We start from the raw sequence: 17,135 nt of genomic DNA, 5'->3' as shown, positions 1-17,135 counted from the left end.
CATGTTGCTGATTTGCATTTGTAGCCACCGGACGAAGTCTGCGTTGTTAAAAAAAAACTTAAATATGTACATAGAAAACAATCATGACTCATGAACAAATATCTGTATCATCATACATATGAATATGTTTTCAGAAAAACAGCACGGCTATCATGAGTTATCATTTGACATTAACGTTAGCGTCTGCGTGAACTCGATCCCATTCCCTCTCTATCGCAGCAAGCTTGTCGCAGCAAAACTGTAGCTTAAAGCATTGCCAGCGATATGGACTGCGATAGAGTTTAAACGCAGTCGCTAACCTAAACGTCAAGTGTCAACTTGTGTACGGCTATTTTGAAAAATAAACTTCAGGAATAACTCGTTTGATTTCACAACACACACTTATTTATTTGAGTTCTTTAGTATACTTTATGTTGATTGGATTTCATCTGAATTGATTTTGCATTCCCGATAACAATGCTTGTGTATTATTACGCGGGATTAGGTGCCGAGATTGTGCTCAGTTAAATTACCGGTAGTTTTGGTGTTGATAGTACTTGATGATCGATGGCGCTAATTGTTAATTAGAGAGACGCTGTATTTAAACCGACACAGCAGTCGACACAGAAATCGCACTCGCACAGCTATAAATTAAGTAAGAATTAACTTACTTTACAATGGTGGAGGGTAGAATAAGTTTTCTGCCAACAAACTGCTATGCAGTTCGGCAGCTAAGTAACAATAATTAATGTTATTTCTCTTTTATTAATAAAAAAAAAATGTTGCACAAAGTCACTGATTATACCAAACTAGGAGGTTTGATCAACGATACTTTTGTTTAGGATGCGAAAACTTATCCGTCCATACATTTCTCCATACATCTCTCAATTTTTTTATGTATTTTGTAGTGAAAAAATAATATTGTGAATCAGCAAAAGTGTAGTTTTTTCTTTTACAAAAGAAGCGATTTTGTTATATTTTTGCAATTGAGACACAGTCGATGCTTTTTTTACTATCAACAAGCTACGTAACATATATAATATGTACATTTCAGTAATAGGAAAATTCCAAGACATGGTTGAAACAAAAAAAAACAGCCAATACTAAGTAGGTACTTAAATATTCAGCGGCCACTTCGGAATCTTTATCAGAAGCAACCCTCACGCAATTGCATTCTTAACATCAGGAACCAGTGCGCTTGCAATATTCTGTTGCTTTCTATAGGAGAAAATGCAATAAAAGTCTATAAAACGTTTAATAAAAGTGCTCACTTAGACTTTAAGAAATGTAGAAGATAAAACTATAGTATTTTTAGGGTTCCGTACACAAAGGGTAAAAACGGGACCCTATTACTAAGACTCCGCTGTCCGTCCGTCCGTCCGTCCTTACGTTTGTCAGTCTGTCTGTCTGTCTGTCTATCTATCTGTCTGTCTATCTGTCTGTTTGTCTGTCTGTCACCAGATTGTATCTCATGAACCGTGATAGCTAGGCAGTTGCCATTTTCACAGATGACGTATTTCTGTTGCCGCTATAATAACAAATACTAAAAACAGAATATAATAAATATTTTAGTGGGGCTTTCATACAACAAACGTGATTTTTTTGTCGTTGTTTGCATATTGGCACGGAATCCTTCGTTCGCGAGTCTGACTTGCACTTGGCCGGTTTTTTTTATTCTTTAAAGGTTTACCCCCTTATTCATAAAAGTTTACTAAAGTTGACAAGCGCATAGTAATCGTTTGTCCCTTTCCGACGTATTGGTATGGAAAGGGACAAACGATTATTATCTGCTTGTTAACTTTAGTAAACGTTTATGAATAAGGGGGTTAATGTTTAATGGAAATAGGAAAACTTACTTAGACACGTTTATTTTCTAGTCAAAATACCTGTTTAAAAAGGTATCACAGTCTAATTTTGTGTGATCGTGTTTTTCTACATTCAAATCAACACTTGTAATAAATAATACGATCATATGTAAATACGTGTAAGTGTTTAGCCGACTCCATTACCACGTAATGATTTACGACCTGACGGCCTACCGCGAACCACTTTCGACGTGTTGCCTCTCTGTGGCACTAGTAAATTAGTACGTAAGTGTGACAGGGAGGCAACACGTCGAACGTGGTTCGCGTTATGCCCTCTGCATGGCGCTTCACGCTCAGTATTAGGTATTTATGTGGTATTATGCACGTGTCTCGTTCATAGACGAGGAATCCTCTAGACCGAGTTTAGAGTAATTATTTCATGCAACCGATGATGCCGAAAATGCGGGAGTGCGCGGGACGAGGTAAGCGTCCCGTGCCGTGATTGGTCCGTTCAAAGACACGGACGTCACACAAAGACACTTTCGACTCGAACATGGAGTAAAATTACCGTATGCATGGCAGAGGGGGTAGCGCGACTATGCTCGGTCTGGAGGATGTTTTGTCTGTGGTCTCGTTATACGCCTACCGCAGTGCCATCGAACTTGCTACTATAAATTCCTGTCTAATGAGGATTTGTTGCCATGTTACCGAGTACAAAATCCAGCGCTGTGTATTAAAATTTATTGGATTGCGGATTTATTTACCTAATACGTCCATCAGCTACATGCTTAACTGTGCAGGAGATAGATGAAATAAAACACCGGGCAAGTGCGAGTCGGACTCGCGCACGAAGGGTTCCGTACTATAAAGCAAAAAAAAAAACGGAAAAAAATGCAAAAAGAAAACGGTCACCCATCCAAGTACTGACCACGCCCGACGTTGCTTAACTTTGCTCAAAAATCACGTTTGTGTTTGGCCCCACTTAAATCTTTATTTTATTCTGTTTTTAGTATTTGTTGTTATAGCGGCAACAGAAATACATCATCTGTGAAAATTTCAACTGTCTAGCTATCACGGTTCGTGAGATACAGCCTGGTGACAGACAGTCGGACGGACGGACGGACGGACGGACGGACGGACAGCGAAGTCTTAGTAATAGGGTCCCGTTTTACCCTTTGGGTACGGAACCCCTCAAAATTAGGTATATTAAGTATGATTCACGCTAGGTCCAGGTCCGGGCCGAGGCGTCAGATAGTTATTTCGTTTTCTATACAAGACAAGACAAGACAAATTATTTATTTGTAAACATTGGTAACAGTGTTGGATAGGTACAAAAAGTATTTGAGAACGCTATGTTTCTACGACAGGCATACAAATTTGAAATTAGATATACACGTATAAATTAGGTATAAAAAACATCACGTTAACCGATCACCCGTCATAGAAAACAGAGTATCGGACGCCTCGGCCCGGGCCGTAAGAGCCCTTCAACGTGCACACTAGCGCCACAGCTAAATAATCGTAATTATTTAAATTTAACGAAAGATATTGAAAAAAGGAGGCCGCTACGTACTGTATTGTGTATTTAAGTACCTTTTGATTACATCAAACCAGTTTTTATGTTGCTGGTTTCGTCGATCTAGGAACTCAAAACAAAAACGGCCGTTTTAACTTTGGACGCACAGATTGACGAATCCAGCAACATAAAAACTAGTTTGATAAATTCAAAAGGTACTTAAATACACAATACAGTACGTAGCGGCCCTTTTTTTTTAAAATATTTTTGGTTAAATTTAAATAATTACGATTATTTAGCTGTGGCGCTAGTGTGCACGTTGAAGGGCTCGTAAGTCATCCTTTAGTCTTTATAGGTAGAGAAGATGAAATATTATGTGGAACTTTATAAGATTATTTAGATAGGTACCTATGTAAGGTATATTAGAATAAAAACAGCAATTTATGTATGTCGTAACATAAAAATACGGTTACGTTAGCAAGTGTGACACAAAATATCAAAATAAAAATTTGTGTTACTTTCATGTAAATTTATTAACTATACAATACATATAATAAATACTAAGGGGGAGGCCTATGTTCAGAAGGGGGAGGCCTATGTTCAGCAGTGGACGTCTTATGGCTGAGATGATGACGATGATAATAAATACAAAATTGTATGTGAACAACCTAAACTTTTATCCCAGTGTACCTAATTGTATAGAAACATAATTATAGTTTGTAAGATAAACGGCCAGCCAGTCGCTCAGATGTTTTGACAGCCATAAACGATATGGATCTCCCGGGCAATTTCAGGGCCCGATTCGGATCTTGAAATAGACATCTATTAGATATATTTTAGTCATCACCAAGATACGATAAGGATAAAATTATGTTTAAGATCTAACCTGTCAAATTTGACATTTGCACGATTCTGGAGATACTCTTGAACGTTTTCCACAGGATATAACTTCGCTTCGGATACAATTCACATCTAATAGATATCTTACTCTATCTAACTTATTGCGCTGCAAAAGAGAACTAGTTGATATCTAAACTATAACGTATCTAGAATGGATCTAGTACGTGTCGTCTCTTGTGAATATCTTGAAGTTCGAATACGGCAATCAGTAAAGTTAGCAAACTATTGACAGGTGATATTTGTACTCTGGTCAATGTTGTTGTGCTAAATAATGCATAACCTCTTGCCGCCCATACGTCAAACCTTGCCAAGCAAAATGAAATTTTATTTTGTCAACACAAAGTTCAAATTAGAATAGAACAGGATACCTTTTTATAGGTCTCTGGGCGGCTAGAGGATAACTAAGCAGCATCGCCAAAGTTTTCTTTAATTATTACTTAAATGTGTATAATAAGAAACATTTTAACTCTGAAGCTTAAATTTGTATTAAATTTATAATATATCTTATTTTGACATTGCTCCCCGGTGTCTCGCTCCTACTTAACCATTAGGTGCGAGCGAAATGCCTTCAAAGTAATTTAAATAACGAGTAAGCGATAATTTTTTAAGGTTAACATATTTTGAATTTTCGCCCTAAATTGACGAGTATATTCATGTTCATGAGACGTGTTAAGGTCTGGGATACAATGTACTCCTTCTATATTCCGGCCGGGCTAGCACATAATTGGCGCGACAGTATCTCGCGGTGAGATAGACTACCCGTCTTTTTCTAACTATTTACTACCCGTTCCTCTTTAATTAACATAAAGAGGGACGGGTAGTCTATCTCTCCACGAGATACTGTCGCGCCAATCATGTGCTAGCCCGGCCGGAATATAGAAGGAGTACAAAATCTACTATTATTTTCAAGCGGATGATAGATTTTATATAGGTATTTTTTAAGAAATCGTCAGGTAAATGTAATTTTAAGTTTTGTCTCTATTCGCCCCAGCGATTCCGATTCACCCCGGTTGACGGTACGTAATAAACTAACCTGTAAACGGGGTTGTCATCTCGATACCAGACCACTAGCAGCAGACTGTCGTTCCGCATTGGTGGGCGAGAGTCGCAGGGAAGATCCGCTTCGCCGCCCACCACCGCTGGGACGGTCACCACCTTGCTCGACATCGCGGGTTGCGAGCTTCCAGCTGAAAAAAAAGTTAGCTGAGAAAAAAAGGATTATATCCGACTTAGCCTGAGGTGTCTTAGCGCCGCTTGCACCATCCCAATAACCCGGCGTTAACCGTTTAAATCTGGAGTTACCATGGTTAGTTACCAGTACAATTTGACACTGAGTTAAGGGTGTAACTGCTTAACCCCGGGTTAGTGGGATGATGGAAGTGGCCCTTAGGTAGATCGTAACTATATAAATGTGTCGTAATTAGTACATTAGGTAAGTACTATACAAGTGCGCAAAGTAGGAAATTCTTAATAAAATTGCAAATTACTTTTTCGCACATGTATTGTATAACGTTTTAGAGTACATAGTAAAAAACTGTTACATCTTTAAAATAATTTAATAATACCTATACAGGGTGTTTGATACATCGTTTGCCAGATTAAAACGGCAGATAGGTTGAGGTTCATTTGCTATCTTCTCATGCCTGAAAAAAAAATTGGTCATGGTTTTTTTTACTACTGCGCAAGTAAACATTTTAAATTTACGAAAAACTGGCATAGACCTGAAAAAAAAAACCGTGCGCAAAATTAAAAATTTCTAGGCCTGAGAAGGTAGCAAATGATTCAACCTATCTACCGTTTTAATTTGGCAAACGATGTACCATACTCCCTGTATACATAGCTTGTAACTCATCATCATCATCTTCCTCGCGTTGTCCCGGCATTGTGCCACGGCTTTTGGGAGCCTGGGGTCCGCTTGGCAACTAATCCCAAGAATTGGCGAAGGCATTTGTTTTTACGAAACAACTAGAGAGTAAAATAGGCCTCACTGGGATTAGTCCGGTTTCCTCACGATGTTTTCCTTCACCGAAAAGCGACTGGTAAATATTACATGATATTTCGTACATATGGCGGTCAGCAAGATATAATCAGCGCGTGTCGAAAACTTAGTATAGGTTGGACCACGCGCTGATTGTATTTTGCTTGCCGCCATATGTACGAAATAAGTTAAAATTCATAATCTAAACTCTAACCCATGATAGTGAAACAATACAAAATATGTATTTGATAAATGTTGGTTTGCCAATTAAACGTTCTGCGGTAAGTTGATTGGAAAATTAAATTAAGTGAATTGTAATAATTAATAACGAACAGTCTACATTAACTTTTAGTTGTAATTATTACAATTCACCTAATTCCGGTAAATATTTTGTTGAAGTTGTAGATAATATAGATATATATATATTAAAGAATATTTTGTCTTTCACACTAGCTAATGACATTTTCTTTTTAGTATTTTAATGTTATCATTTTATTTTGTTATCACTGTTGTTGACTGATCAAAAGATTGCATGAAATGTAAATAGATTTAATTAAGATGTATTTGCACATATGTTGCATGCTATCATACGGCTAAATGTGTGATTGTTATAATTACAATAAGACCTACTAGACTGGTCATATTTTTCATCAAAACGATTTCGATTGGCAAAGCATATTACTTTTTGGCAACCGGGTTTTTTAACCTAATTAGACCCCCCTGAATCCGAATTTGCCGGTTGCTCGATCGAAATCTTGACCGGAAGTGAGATATTTGACATTAAAGGTCCCTTTTTTTAGTTTTTCGTAAATAACTCTTAAACGGAGGCGCATAGCAAAAAATGTTCTATTACATAAGTAATCTGCATAAAATTGCCTACAAGAAAGATTCAGTACAATTTTTCGCTAGGATCAATATTCAAAGAGATATTAACGCGGGAAATTTAATTATAAGCATTTCTAAGGTCCCTTTTTTAGTTTTTCGTAAATAACTCATAAACGGTGGCCAATATCAAAAAATATTGTTAAACGATAATAATCTACACAAAATTTTGAACAAAACAGATTCAGTACACTTTTCGCAGGGATCAATATTTAAAAAGATAATAAAGAGGGAAAGTTCTAGTATAATGAATTCTAAGTTTCCTTGTTTTTATTTATTCGTTAACAATTTGAAAAGTATGACTCATAGCAAAAAAATCTTATACCTAAATAATAAACATAAAATTTCCTACAAGAAACATGTAGAACACTTTTCGCTAGGATCAATATTTAAAAAGACAAAGCAGCGGGTAAGTTAATTATAAATAATTTTAAAGTCCCTTTTTAGTTATTTGTTAATAACTCGTAAACGGTGTCCCATAACAAAATAGGCTTTTAAAAATAAATTATCTACATAAAATTTCCTCCAACAAACATCTGGAACACTTTTCTCTAGGATCAATATTTAAAGCAATATTAATGGAAGAAAGTTAATTACAATCAGTTCACAGGTCACTTTTTATTAGTTTTTCGTAAATAACTCGTAAACGGTGGCCCTTTGCAAAATAATATTCTACATAAATATTAAACATAAAATTGTCCACAAAAAAGGCTCTGTACACTTTTTCGCTACGATCAATATTTAAAGAGTTATTAAAGGGGGTAAGTTCAATAATCAATAATAATTAATTTCCAAGTCCCTATTTTCAGGTTTTCGTAAATGGCTCGTAAACGGATAAATGGGGGGGGGGTCATTGTTTGGCTATGAGGGGGGGGCTTTATCTCCGAAACTACTGGGTTTACCTATAGATGACAGGAAGACCTATTAGAAATATGCAAGTGCGAGTCGCACATTACTCAGTTTTTGAACGGGTTTTTTAATGGCAATTCACTCGCGTTTCACATATAAAAAATACGTTGTTGAAATTTGGGTAATGTACGGAACCCTTGCAACGCGAGTCCGACTCGCGCTTGGCCGGTTTTTTCCTTTTGAGGTACGGAACCCTAAAAAGTAAAAAGAAGTGACATGTGAATTGATCGTAATGAACTTTCTTTCTTTGATATCGTTTCAAATATTTATCCCAGAGAAAAGTATTCATTATGTTTTCGTAGAAAATTTTATGCCGATTTTTTATTTACAAGAACATTAAGGACTTATTTTGCTATGAGCCTTACTTTACGAGGCATTTACGAAAACCTAAAAATACGGACCTGGAAATTGATTATAATTAACTTACACCCTTTAATACCTCTTTAAATATTGAACGTAGCAAAAAAGTGTAAAGAACCTTTTTTGTGGATAATTTTATGTTTAATATTTATGTAGAATATTATTTTGCAAAGCGCCACCGTTTACGAGTTATTTACGAAAAACTAATAAAAAGTGACCTGTGAACTGATTGTAATTAACTTTCTTCCATTAATATCGCTTTAAATATTGATCCTAGAGAAAAGTGTTCCAGATATTTTTTGGAGGAAATTTTATGTAGATAATTTATTTTTCAAAACCTATTTTGTTATGGGACACCGTTTACGAGTTATTTACAAATAACTAAAAAGGGACTTTAAAATTATTTATAATTAACTTACCCGCTGCTTTGTCTTTTTAAATATTGATCCTAGCGAAAAGTGTTCTACATGTTTCTTGTAGGAAATTTTATATTTATTATTTAGGTATAAGATTTTTTTTGCTATGAGTCATACTTTTCAAATTATTAACGAATAAATAAAAACAAGGAAACTTAGAATTCATTATACTAGAACTTTCCCTCTTTATTATCTTTTTAAATATTGATCCCTGCGAAAAGTGTACTGAATCTGTTTTGTTCAAAATTTTGTGTAGATTATTATCGTTCAACAACATTTTTTGATATTGGCCACCGTTTATGAGTTATTCACGAAAAACTAAAAAAAGGGACCTTAGAAGTGATTATAATTAAATTTCCCGCGTTAATATCTCTTTGAATATTGATCCTAGCGAAAAATTGTACTGAATCTTTCTTGTAGGCAATTTTATGCAGATTACTTATGTGATAGAACATTTTTTGCTATGCGCCTCTGTTTAAGAGTTATTTACGAAAAACTAAAAAAAGGGACCTTTAATGTCAAATATCTCACTTCCGGTCATGATTTCGATCGAGCAACCGGCAAATTCGGATTCAGCGGGGTCTAATTAGGTTAAGAAACCCGGTTGCCAAAAAGTAATATGATTTGCCAGTCGAATCAAGAAGGAGAGCGATTTTGAATTTTTATGTCTGGTCTATACCTGTTTACCACATTTAATGCAAATATGTAAAGAATTGACTTTACTTTAATTTTATTTAATGTACCTTCTAACTTTTAACAAAACAAACTAAGTAGGAGCACAGAATAAACATAAGTACTAGGTACAAAAGACTTACTCTCTAACAAAACGCGTCTGTTACGATCAGGACAGATATGGTCTATGGTCGCTAGGTGGCGACAGCGCCACGCGCGGCTTATGGCTAGCCACCAAAATTGGTGTGGAACGGATGTACTTTTAGCTATCTGTAGCAAAGCGATGAAATCGCGGAGTGAGCCACGCCTGGTAGGAGGTACATAGTACAGAGAGTACACATAAAATAGTTCAAAATGTAGCTGCGATATAGTTACTTCCGCATTTCAACCATGATCCGACTGTCAAGCGAAAAGACAGCTGGTTCCATTTGAGGAACGAAATAAGCCCGCAGCTATCAAAATTCTGTCAGTCTGTATTGAACCTAAACGTAACGAAATTTGGTATTGAAATACTGTGTCTATAGCAAAAGTATATTTTTTAAATTCTGTTGACTTCAAGCGTGGGAGAGGAATCTTTTTTGTTATAAATAAAAAAAAATACTAATTTGACGCGATAGATATTTTAGAATAGGGTGCGTAGACAAGTTGCCAATCGTTTACGCTTAAATGTTAATTGTGCCACAAATTAGAAATGAGCATTTGGCGAACACAAAATTGCTGTTTATTGAGTTCATAAGTTTCATAACATAACCGATGTATCAGTGTTCAAAACCCCCTTTTAAAGACTAACCCCATTATTCATAACACTTTACGGCCCTGATTTTAATTTATGTTTTATTTCTTTCTTACAAATACATATAGTTAATAGTTAATTCAGGCCAGTAACGCGTTTATGAATAACGCTATTATTAGACAAAGTACAAAGTGAATTATGTTCATTTTAAAACTGTTTCAATCTTGTGGTCAAGTGTTAATTTTTTTTCCACACTCAAGTATCTCAATATGTTTTAGTCTAAAATTTAAAGACCACTGACGCAGGAAAAAAAAAGTGCCTACCTGTGCAGGATAATATATTGGTCTCTTAATAGTAAAAAAAGTAAAAAAACTTGTATCATTTGAAAGCCCTAGCGAGGGCAGTGTTTATCCTCTAAAGCCTTCCTCCGTAAAGTGACACCGGGTAAAGGTAAGGACAACCCGTGCCTCGATGAGATGGTTTCTTGTGAAGGCAGAGCCCGCGTCCGTCTTTTTGTTCATTTTAAACATCCATTTTGTAAGTGTGTATGATATTGTGCTTTGCTTTAATAAAAAAAACGTAGTCCCAAAATGTCAAATTGTTATATAGGTATCTTCTGAAAATAGTCAAATGTCATAATGATCTTTAGTCTTAGAGGACCAACGGAGACGCCATGTCTTTAATTTTCGGTACAAAATAGTCTGTCGTTTTTAGCGGGGGAGGGGCACATCAAATGTATGTGTACGTCATGTCAGATAAACGTCAGTCCTTACATGTGGTTAACATGTGGTTGACCATTGGCCGCCTATTTTCGACAGAGGGGAACGTCTGTTAATGACCACTCCGTTTGGTTATATTCTCTAAGTCTTTAGTCATAAATCGCCCTGCTCCCAAATTTAACGTTAATAAAAAGTATGTTTCATCAGTCATCACATGCTATGTCAGACTGCCTTTACTAAAGACGATAATATAGGATGATACATATAGCACTTATTTATATAAGTAAACTAACATTCGCAAAATGCCTAGACTTTAAATCGACGCGGCAAATGGGAATTTTCAGTTTTTTTTTGTGATCTAGGTTTTTGTTTATTTTAAATCTATAAAATTTAATTAAGGTACAATACGAGGCGTGACTGAGAAGTAATTTACCTAGCCTAATCCCTTTATACTCGGCTTAGATAAAATGCTCCGTATGTCAAATCGCTTTTACTAATACCTAAGTTCAAAACTCGCTTAAAACTTAATATTTATTTATTAAGCTCAAATTTAATAAAACATTAATTAAGTTTTCGTGAAGGTCGCTTAATTTTTTTTATCCATGCATGTTACATGTATACTACAGTTAAGTAGTAAGCACTTTCAATTCAATAAAATTCAATTTCTTTATTCTTCAATTTAGGCATTAACATAATGCACCTATGAAGGTCAATACAGTATAGAATTCAATTTAAATTAAACAATCACAACAAAAATCAAACTTAAAGCTTTCTTATTTATTACTCTATGGTGTTGTTTAAGCTAGAGTGGTATTCCACCTGTCCAATTTCTATGTCCAATGTGTATTTTGTCTCGATGAGAGTGTGAGACGCAATGATATTGGACCTACATATTGGATAGATGGATATGTCCGACCCGGCCTTATTCCGACGACCGACGTCCGACCCGGGTATGTCCTTAAACTACGTCCAAGACCACCGGTGGACGGACAGCAGCGTCCCTCAAATTCGGTGTACTCGACTGCGATCGCCAACCCGCCTGCCAAGCGTGGCGATTATGGCATTCACCCCCCCCAAAAGGATGAGGCCTATGTTCAGCAGTGGACGTCTTATGGCTGAGATGATGATGATGATGATTGGATAGATGGAATACCACCCTTACGCTGCCGCTTATCCCTTAAAATCAGCCAGTTGAAAACGAAAGTTGTCCCTTGTAGGACGTAGATAGCTATGTGCATCCGGAGGCACGTACTCGCCACACCTGTCGGCACAAAAACCGCAATTTCGTCACATACTCGTGCCTGTCGTACCTTACAAAGGGTAGGTGGTCCAATTACCCTTTTAGAGCAAGGCGGTAACGGTAAGGAGGTGTGAAAACTTGTGCAGCACTCCTAAACCTCGGTATGGTTGAAGTTTTACATAAAAATATGTAATAAGTAAATAAATATTATGGGACAATTTTACACAAATCGAGCTCTCCACAAAGCTTATAAGGCGTTGTGGCGAGACTATTGTGTTGTGGGTACTGAACAACGATACATGTATGTAATTAATATATAGAGATAAATACTAAAATACATAAAAACCATCCATAACTCAGGCCGCGTAGCCGAGATGCCAATCGCTTTCGCTCCGTAGTGATCGAAACGTAACTGTCACTGTCACACTAATATGGAAGAGTGATAAAGAGACATAATGCTTTTCGTTGTCGAAGCGATAGCGATTGTAACCTTGGCTAGGCCGGCAGTAATGAATATTTGTTATGAAACACAACTAAATGCCTTTGCCAGGATTTTAACCCGGGTCCTCTTGCTTTGTAGGGAGGATTATAACGAACTAGGCTAACAGGCCACTTTACCTAAATTTTTCGACCAACTGATTGAATGGTATGTAATTATCACGCAGAGTAATTAAATAAATTACTGTCATTATTTATTTTTTCATGCTTGACTTCTCTAGAAAAACTCGATTGCTGTTGTAACCACACCATTATCATATTTAGGAATGTTACCAAAACAATGAGGTTACGATAATAACCTCTGCTGCAAGAACTTGTTTTCACAATGTACCGACATTTTTTATTAATATTTACAAACATAAAATAATATAAAAAGGAAATCTGTAGGTACGCAAATTGATCTATTTTCGCAGCAAGCTCAAAAGTCTTATATTTTGGGTACTAGACGATGATAATTATATAAATACTTACCTAGATAAAAAGAAAATATCGAAGAAATATTTGTAATAAACATATATAAGTACATTAATTATTCTTAAGTGTAACCTCAAAAGTACCAAACCTAAGCACTTAGTAAATCAATATGAATTTATTTATTGTAGGTAGTGTAAATGCCCATCGTACCTTATTCATACACACCTTTTAACAAGCCATTTTTAAAAACAGGTATACTTTTTTTTGAGCTTCACTAAGTTTTGTTTTATTTACGGCAGTGGAACAATAAAGAGTGACATTCCATTTCCAACTGCAGCTGCAATACTGTTCATTTTACTATGGAAACGCGTCGCTGTCATTGTCAATTTCCATAGTAAAATGAACAGTATTGCAGCTGCAGTTGGAAATGGAATGTCACTCTAGGCTCATAATATTATAATTATTTTATTATCAAATCGGACCTCTACGTATCTGACTTCTTCTCTGTCTCCCAAATTAAACGGATTAAATTACGGAATATCACTGTCCCGTGAACGGTATAACTAAAAGTAATTATAGTTATATTTTCATTAAATTTTTTTATACATCGATTTGTTTTAATGGAATATATTGAATTAAATGAAAACCGAGTTTATATCATTTGAAACATTCCAGCTGTTTATTATACGTACCAATATTTTTGGTTTTCGGATGTACATTTGTTGCTACGCACCAAATTTAACGTTACTTTAAAAAGTATACAACGAAAACGCGCACGCCGAGCTAAAGTCGCATATCGCATGTCGCTCAGAAATTAATGAAAAGTAGCTTATGCGTTGTCAAAACACACCCCCAAGTCCATTTACAAGGTATTATTGATGATGCGAGGCGGGACCGACGGCAATTTGGAGTTTAATGAAAAATGGAATGTTGTGCAACAAAATTACGCTTAGTAATAATAATCGTTTAGAACGTGGGGAATAATTGGGCTGAACCTTTCCGTTATTTCGAAACCCCAAAAATACTTGATGCTCTTTATAAAATGAGTGACGAATTTCACTTTCTTATCGCGAAAGCAATGCGGCAACGGTAGAACGCAATTTATCAAGAAAATTGACAGTGACATCGACCGCTGCTGCAGTAACGCTGCAACAGCAATATTTGCCATCCAAATGGATCTATAAACTCATACTTCTATCACTGTCACACTGTGTTGTGTTTTTATAACTGTGCCATAGAATAAATAATAGTACTACCATACATAAAGGACACTTCCTACAAAACCGAAGTTTGACAGCGATTCAGGGTCGAATAATGCTGTCCCTTTCTAATGTATGGCACTTTCTCTTTCGGATATTTAGGGTTGTCAAAATTCAAGTGATTATCTTATCTATGGTCGTGCACGCATAAGGACGTCAAGTGGTGCCAACCCTAATAATTGCTCGGAGCAATAATGCTGAGCCGAACGGAGCCGATGGCGTGCAATAGGAGAGGCCTATGTCCAGCAGTGGACGAGAGTAGGCTGATGATGATGATGATGATGATGATGATGAACGGAGCCGAGTTTTCGAAGTCAAGAGTGTCGCCCCACTGGCAGTGCGTACATTGTTACGTGGTCACCTCAGTTAGGACGTGGCTTACCAACCACCAAGAACCAGCGACCTTATTTTTAAGTCTTAGACTAAGACTTAAAAATAAGGCCTCTGGTTCTTATTATACGTCCAGCTATTTTTATTTCCGCCAGGTAAATACGAACTGATTTAAATTTACCATGAACCGATTGCTATTTTATTATTCATTAGAATACGATTCCAGCTTTAGCGCGTCTGATCTATTTTTATGAAAAAAAAACGGACGATCAAACGAAGTTACGGTTTTTGGACTTTTTCCTTTGCTTCCGCAATTTCTTGATTCTAGGTCAACGGGAAGTCCCCTAAAGGTTTTGATTCCCTTGCGAGCGTCGAAATTTGTGCCATAAATTGAGCATAAACGGATTTATCTTTAGATAGCGTTGACTTAGAATTTTGATTTTTTCACTGCTCCAAGTAGTAACAGACCCGAGTATTTGATATTAATTTCAGCTTACCGACTAGGGCACGGAACCCTAATAAACGAACCCAATTAATGCTAAGTTAGTAGTTATTTATTTGTCTTAAATATAAGGAGGTATAAGTCTACCTATATTATCTACCTAAAATACAATTATTCTAATACTAGAAATACTTAAGTACTTACACCTAAATATGTAAACGTGAAAATCCCGATGTACAAATTTGTTTACCTAATATCTTAGTAATATAAGTGGAACTAAATGAAAACAAGGGAAAACCATTTTGCCCTAAAAAGGGTTTACCGAGGCGGAAATATGTCCCACGTCACCGGTCATGGGCATCCTTCAGGAGCCCAAAGAGCCCAAAGAGGTCACCGTTTGTAGGAAAGTATTTTAAAATACTCTTTACCTTTTGTAGCAGAATAGGGCAGTTGAGTCTCAAAGACGACATTATTCATTTAAGGGATAGAGATAATTTATGTTTTTTGATAGGTACCTCTACCATAATTATAGTACCGGCGAAAACTTGATTGTACATCAAAACGAAATTTTTGATGTGCAATCCTTGGTATAAATGCCTAAGCTAGTTTGTAATTTCGTTTTGTAATACGAGCCCAGATGCAAATTATTTCGTCTAGTTCCACGCAACAATTTTGTTTATTTTAATAAATTTTACACATGAACATAAAATATAAAATAAAATATAAAACCATAATAGCAATGTTTAATGTAGTTTATTTTGATCGTATAATAAAATTGCATGAGACTTTTATTGCTGAAAAAAAGGACTTTTCAAAAACGTTATCCAAATCATATTGTCCTCTCCTACAGCACTGCTGCATGCATGGGCTCGAAACAAAATTGTCAGTACATTGGCAGAGCCCTATTGCTTTCCCTAGTAATAGCCCTTTTCACATATGTTGTAATCCTACCCGTCAATAAAAAAATAAAAAAAACATGATTTTTTTCCTTTCAGTACAAACGGTATTTCTTGTGTTTGGATTTAGTTATTGCAGAGTATTATCATATAAAATTAAATTAAATTAGTATAAGCATTAAATATTAGTAATTTTTAAACAAAAACATTATTTTTGAACAAACGCGAGAACCTCAAAAAATGGTCTCACTAGACGAAAACATATGCATCGGGGCTCATACCACTTGTATCTTGTATGTAAAAAAAAACGAAATTATTTTATAACAATTAAGTTTGGTTCCTACCTTATTTGCACGGGCTAGGATTTGATTTTGTGATACTTTGTACCTTATCACAGCTCTTTGGTCAGCAATTCATCAGTAAAATCGACCAGTAGGTATTTTGCTAAGCTGTATGAATCAAACAATTTTTATATGGGTATTAAATATGATATATATATATTTTATATTTAAATAAAACTTATATTAACATAGATGCAGTTATGTCAAGGCTAAAAATAAAAATCTACAGAAAAAATCCAAGACTCTTATCCCTGTTACATATATGTTATGTTATGTAGAACATCCCGTCTAGAAGAGGTCCGCCTGCGGCGTAGAACCCATAGCGGTGGTAGCCGCGTAACCTCTCGGAAATTTTCTCGTTCTTTTTGCAGGTTTTATAATAACTTTTTGTATTTTTCCGACAAAAAAGTCTTGTTGAAGCGATGATTTGATAATATCATAAGTTGAAAGTTGGCTAAAAGTATGCACCTATTCTTATAGGTATTCTAGTAAAATTAAAGATAATGTAACAATTTCAAATTTAGCTCTAATTTTTAAAGCACTAAATAAATAAAATATTAATTGTAGAACATACTAATTACACAATGATATATATACGTAGGTCACTAGATAAGTTTTGCAATACAGCTTTATTTATTACAATTTTTCAAAATAATTACCATTACAGCTTATACACTTATTCATTCGTAGAAACCAATCATTAAAAATTTGCTTCCATTTTTCTTCTGAGAGATCGGAGCAGGCCTGGTCCCAAGCAGCTAATAACTCGGTGTCGCTGGCAAACCTCTTTCCTTTAAGCTGATCCTTAATGACTGGAAATAGACCGAAGTCACAGGGCGCTAGATC

At 35.7% G+C, this 17,135-nt stretch overlaps 1 protein-coding gene across 4 annotated transcripts in view; it reads right to left on the bottom strand.

Moving 5' to 3' along the window:
- LOC134666639 (hemicentin-2-like) overlaps positions 1-17,135 on the bottom strand; it is a 129,587-nt gene that overhangs the window by 61,435 nt on the left and 51,017 nt on the right. For all 4 annotated transcript variants that reach the window (XM_063523855.1, XM_063523856.1, XM_063523854.1 and 1 more), the window contains exon 3: positions 5,234-5,387. In XM_063523855.1, coding sequence (XP_063379925.1) covers positions 5,234-5,387 — 154 coding nt within the window. The remainder of the gene's footprint in view (positions 1-5,233; positions 5,388-17,135) is intronic.

This window comes from Cydia fagiglandana, chromosome 8, assembly GCF_963556715.1.
Source record: "Cydia fagiglandana chromosome 8, ilCydFagi1.1, whole genome shotgun sequence".
NCBI lineage: Eukaryota > Metazoa > Arthropoda > Insecta > Lepidoptera > Tortricidae > Cydia > Cydia fagiglandana.
Note: the sequence above shows the minus strand (reverse complement) of the source record. Positions and strands in the feature narration are given on the sequence as shown.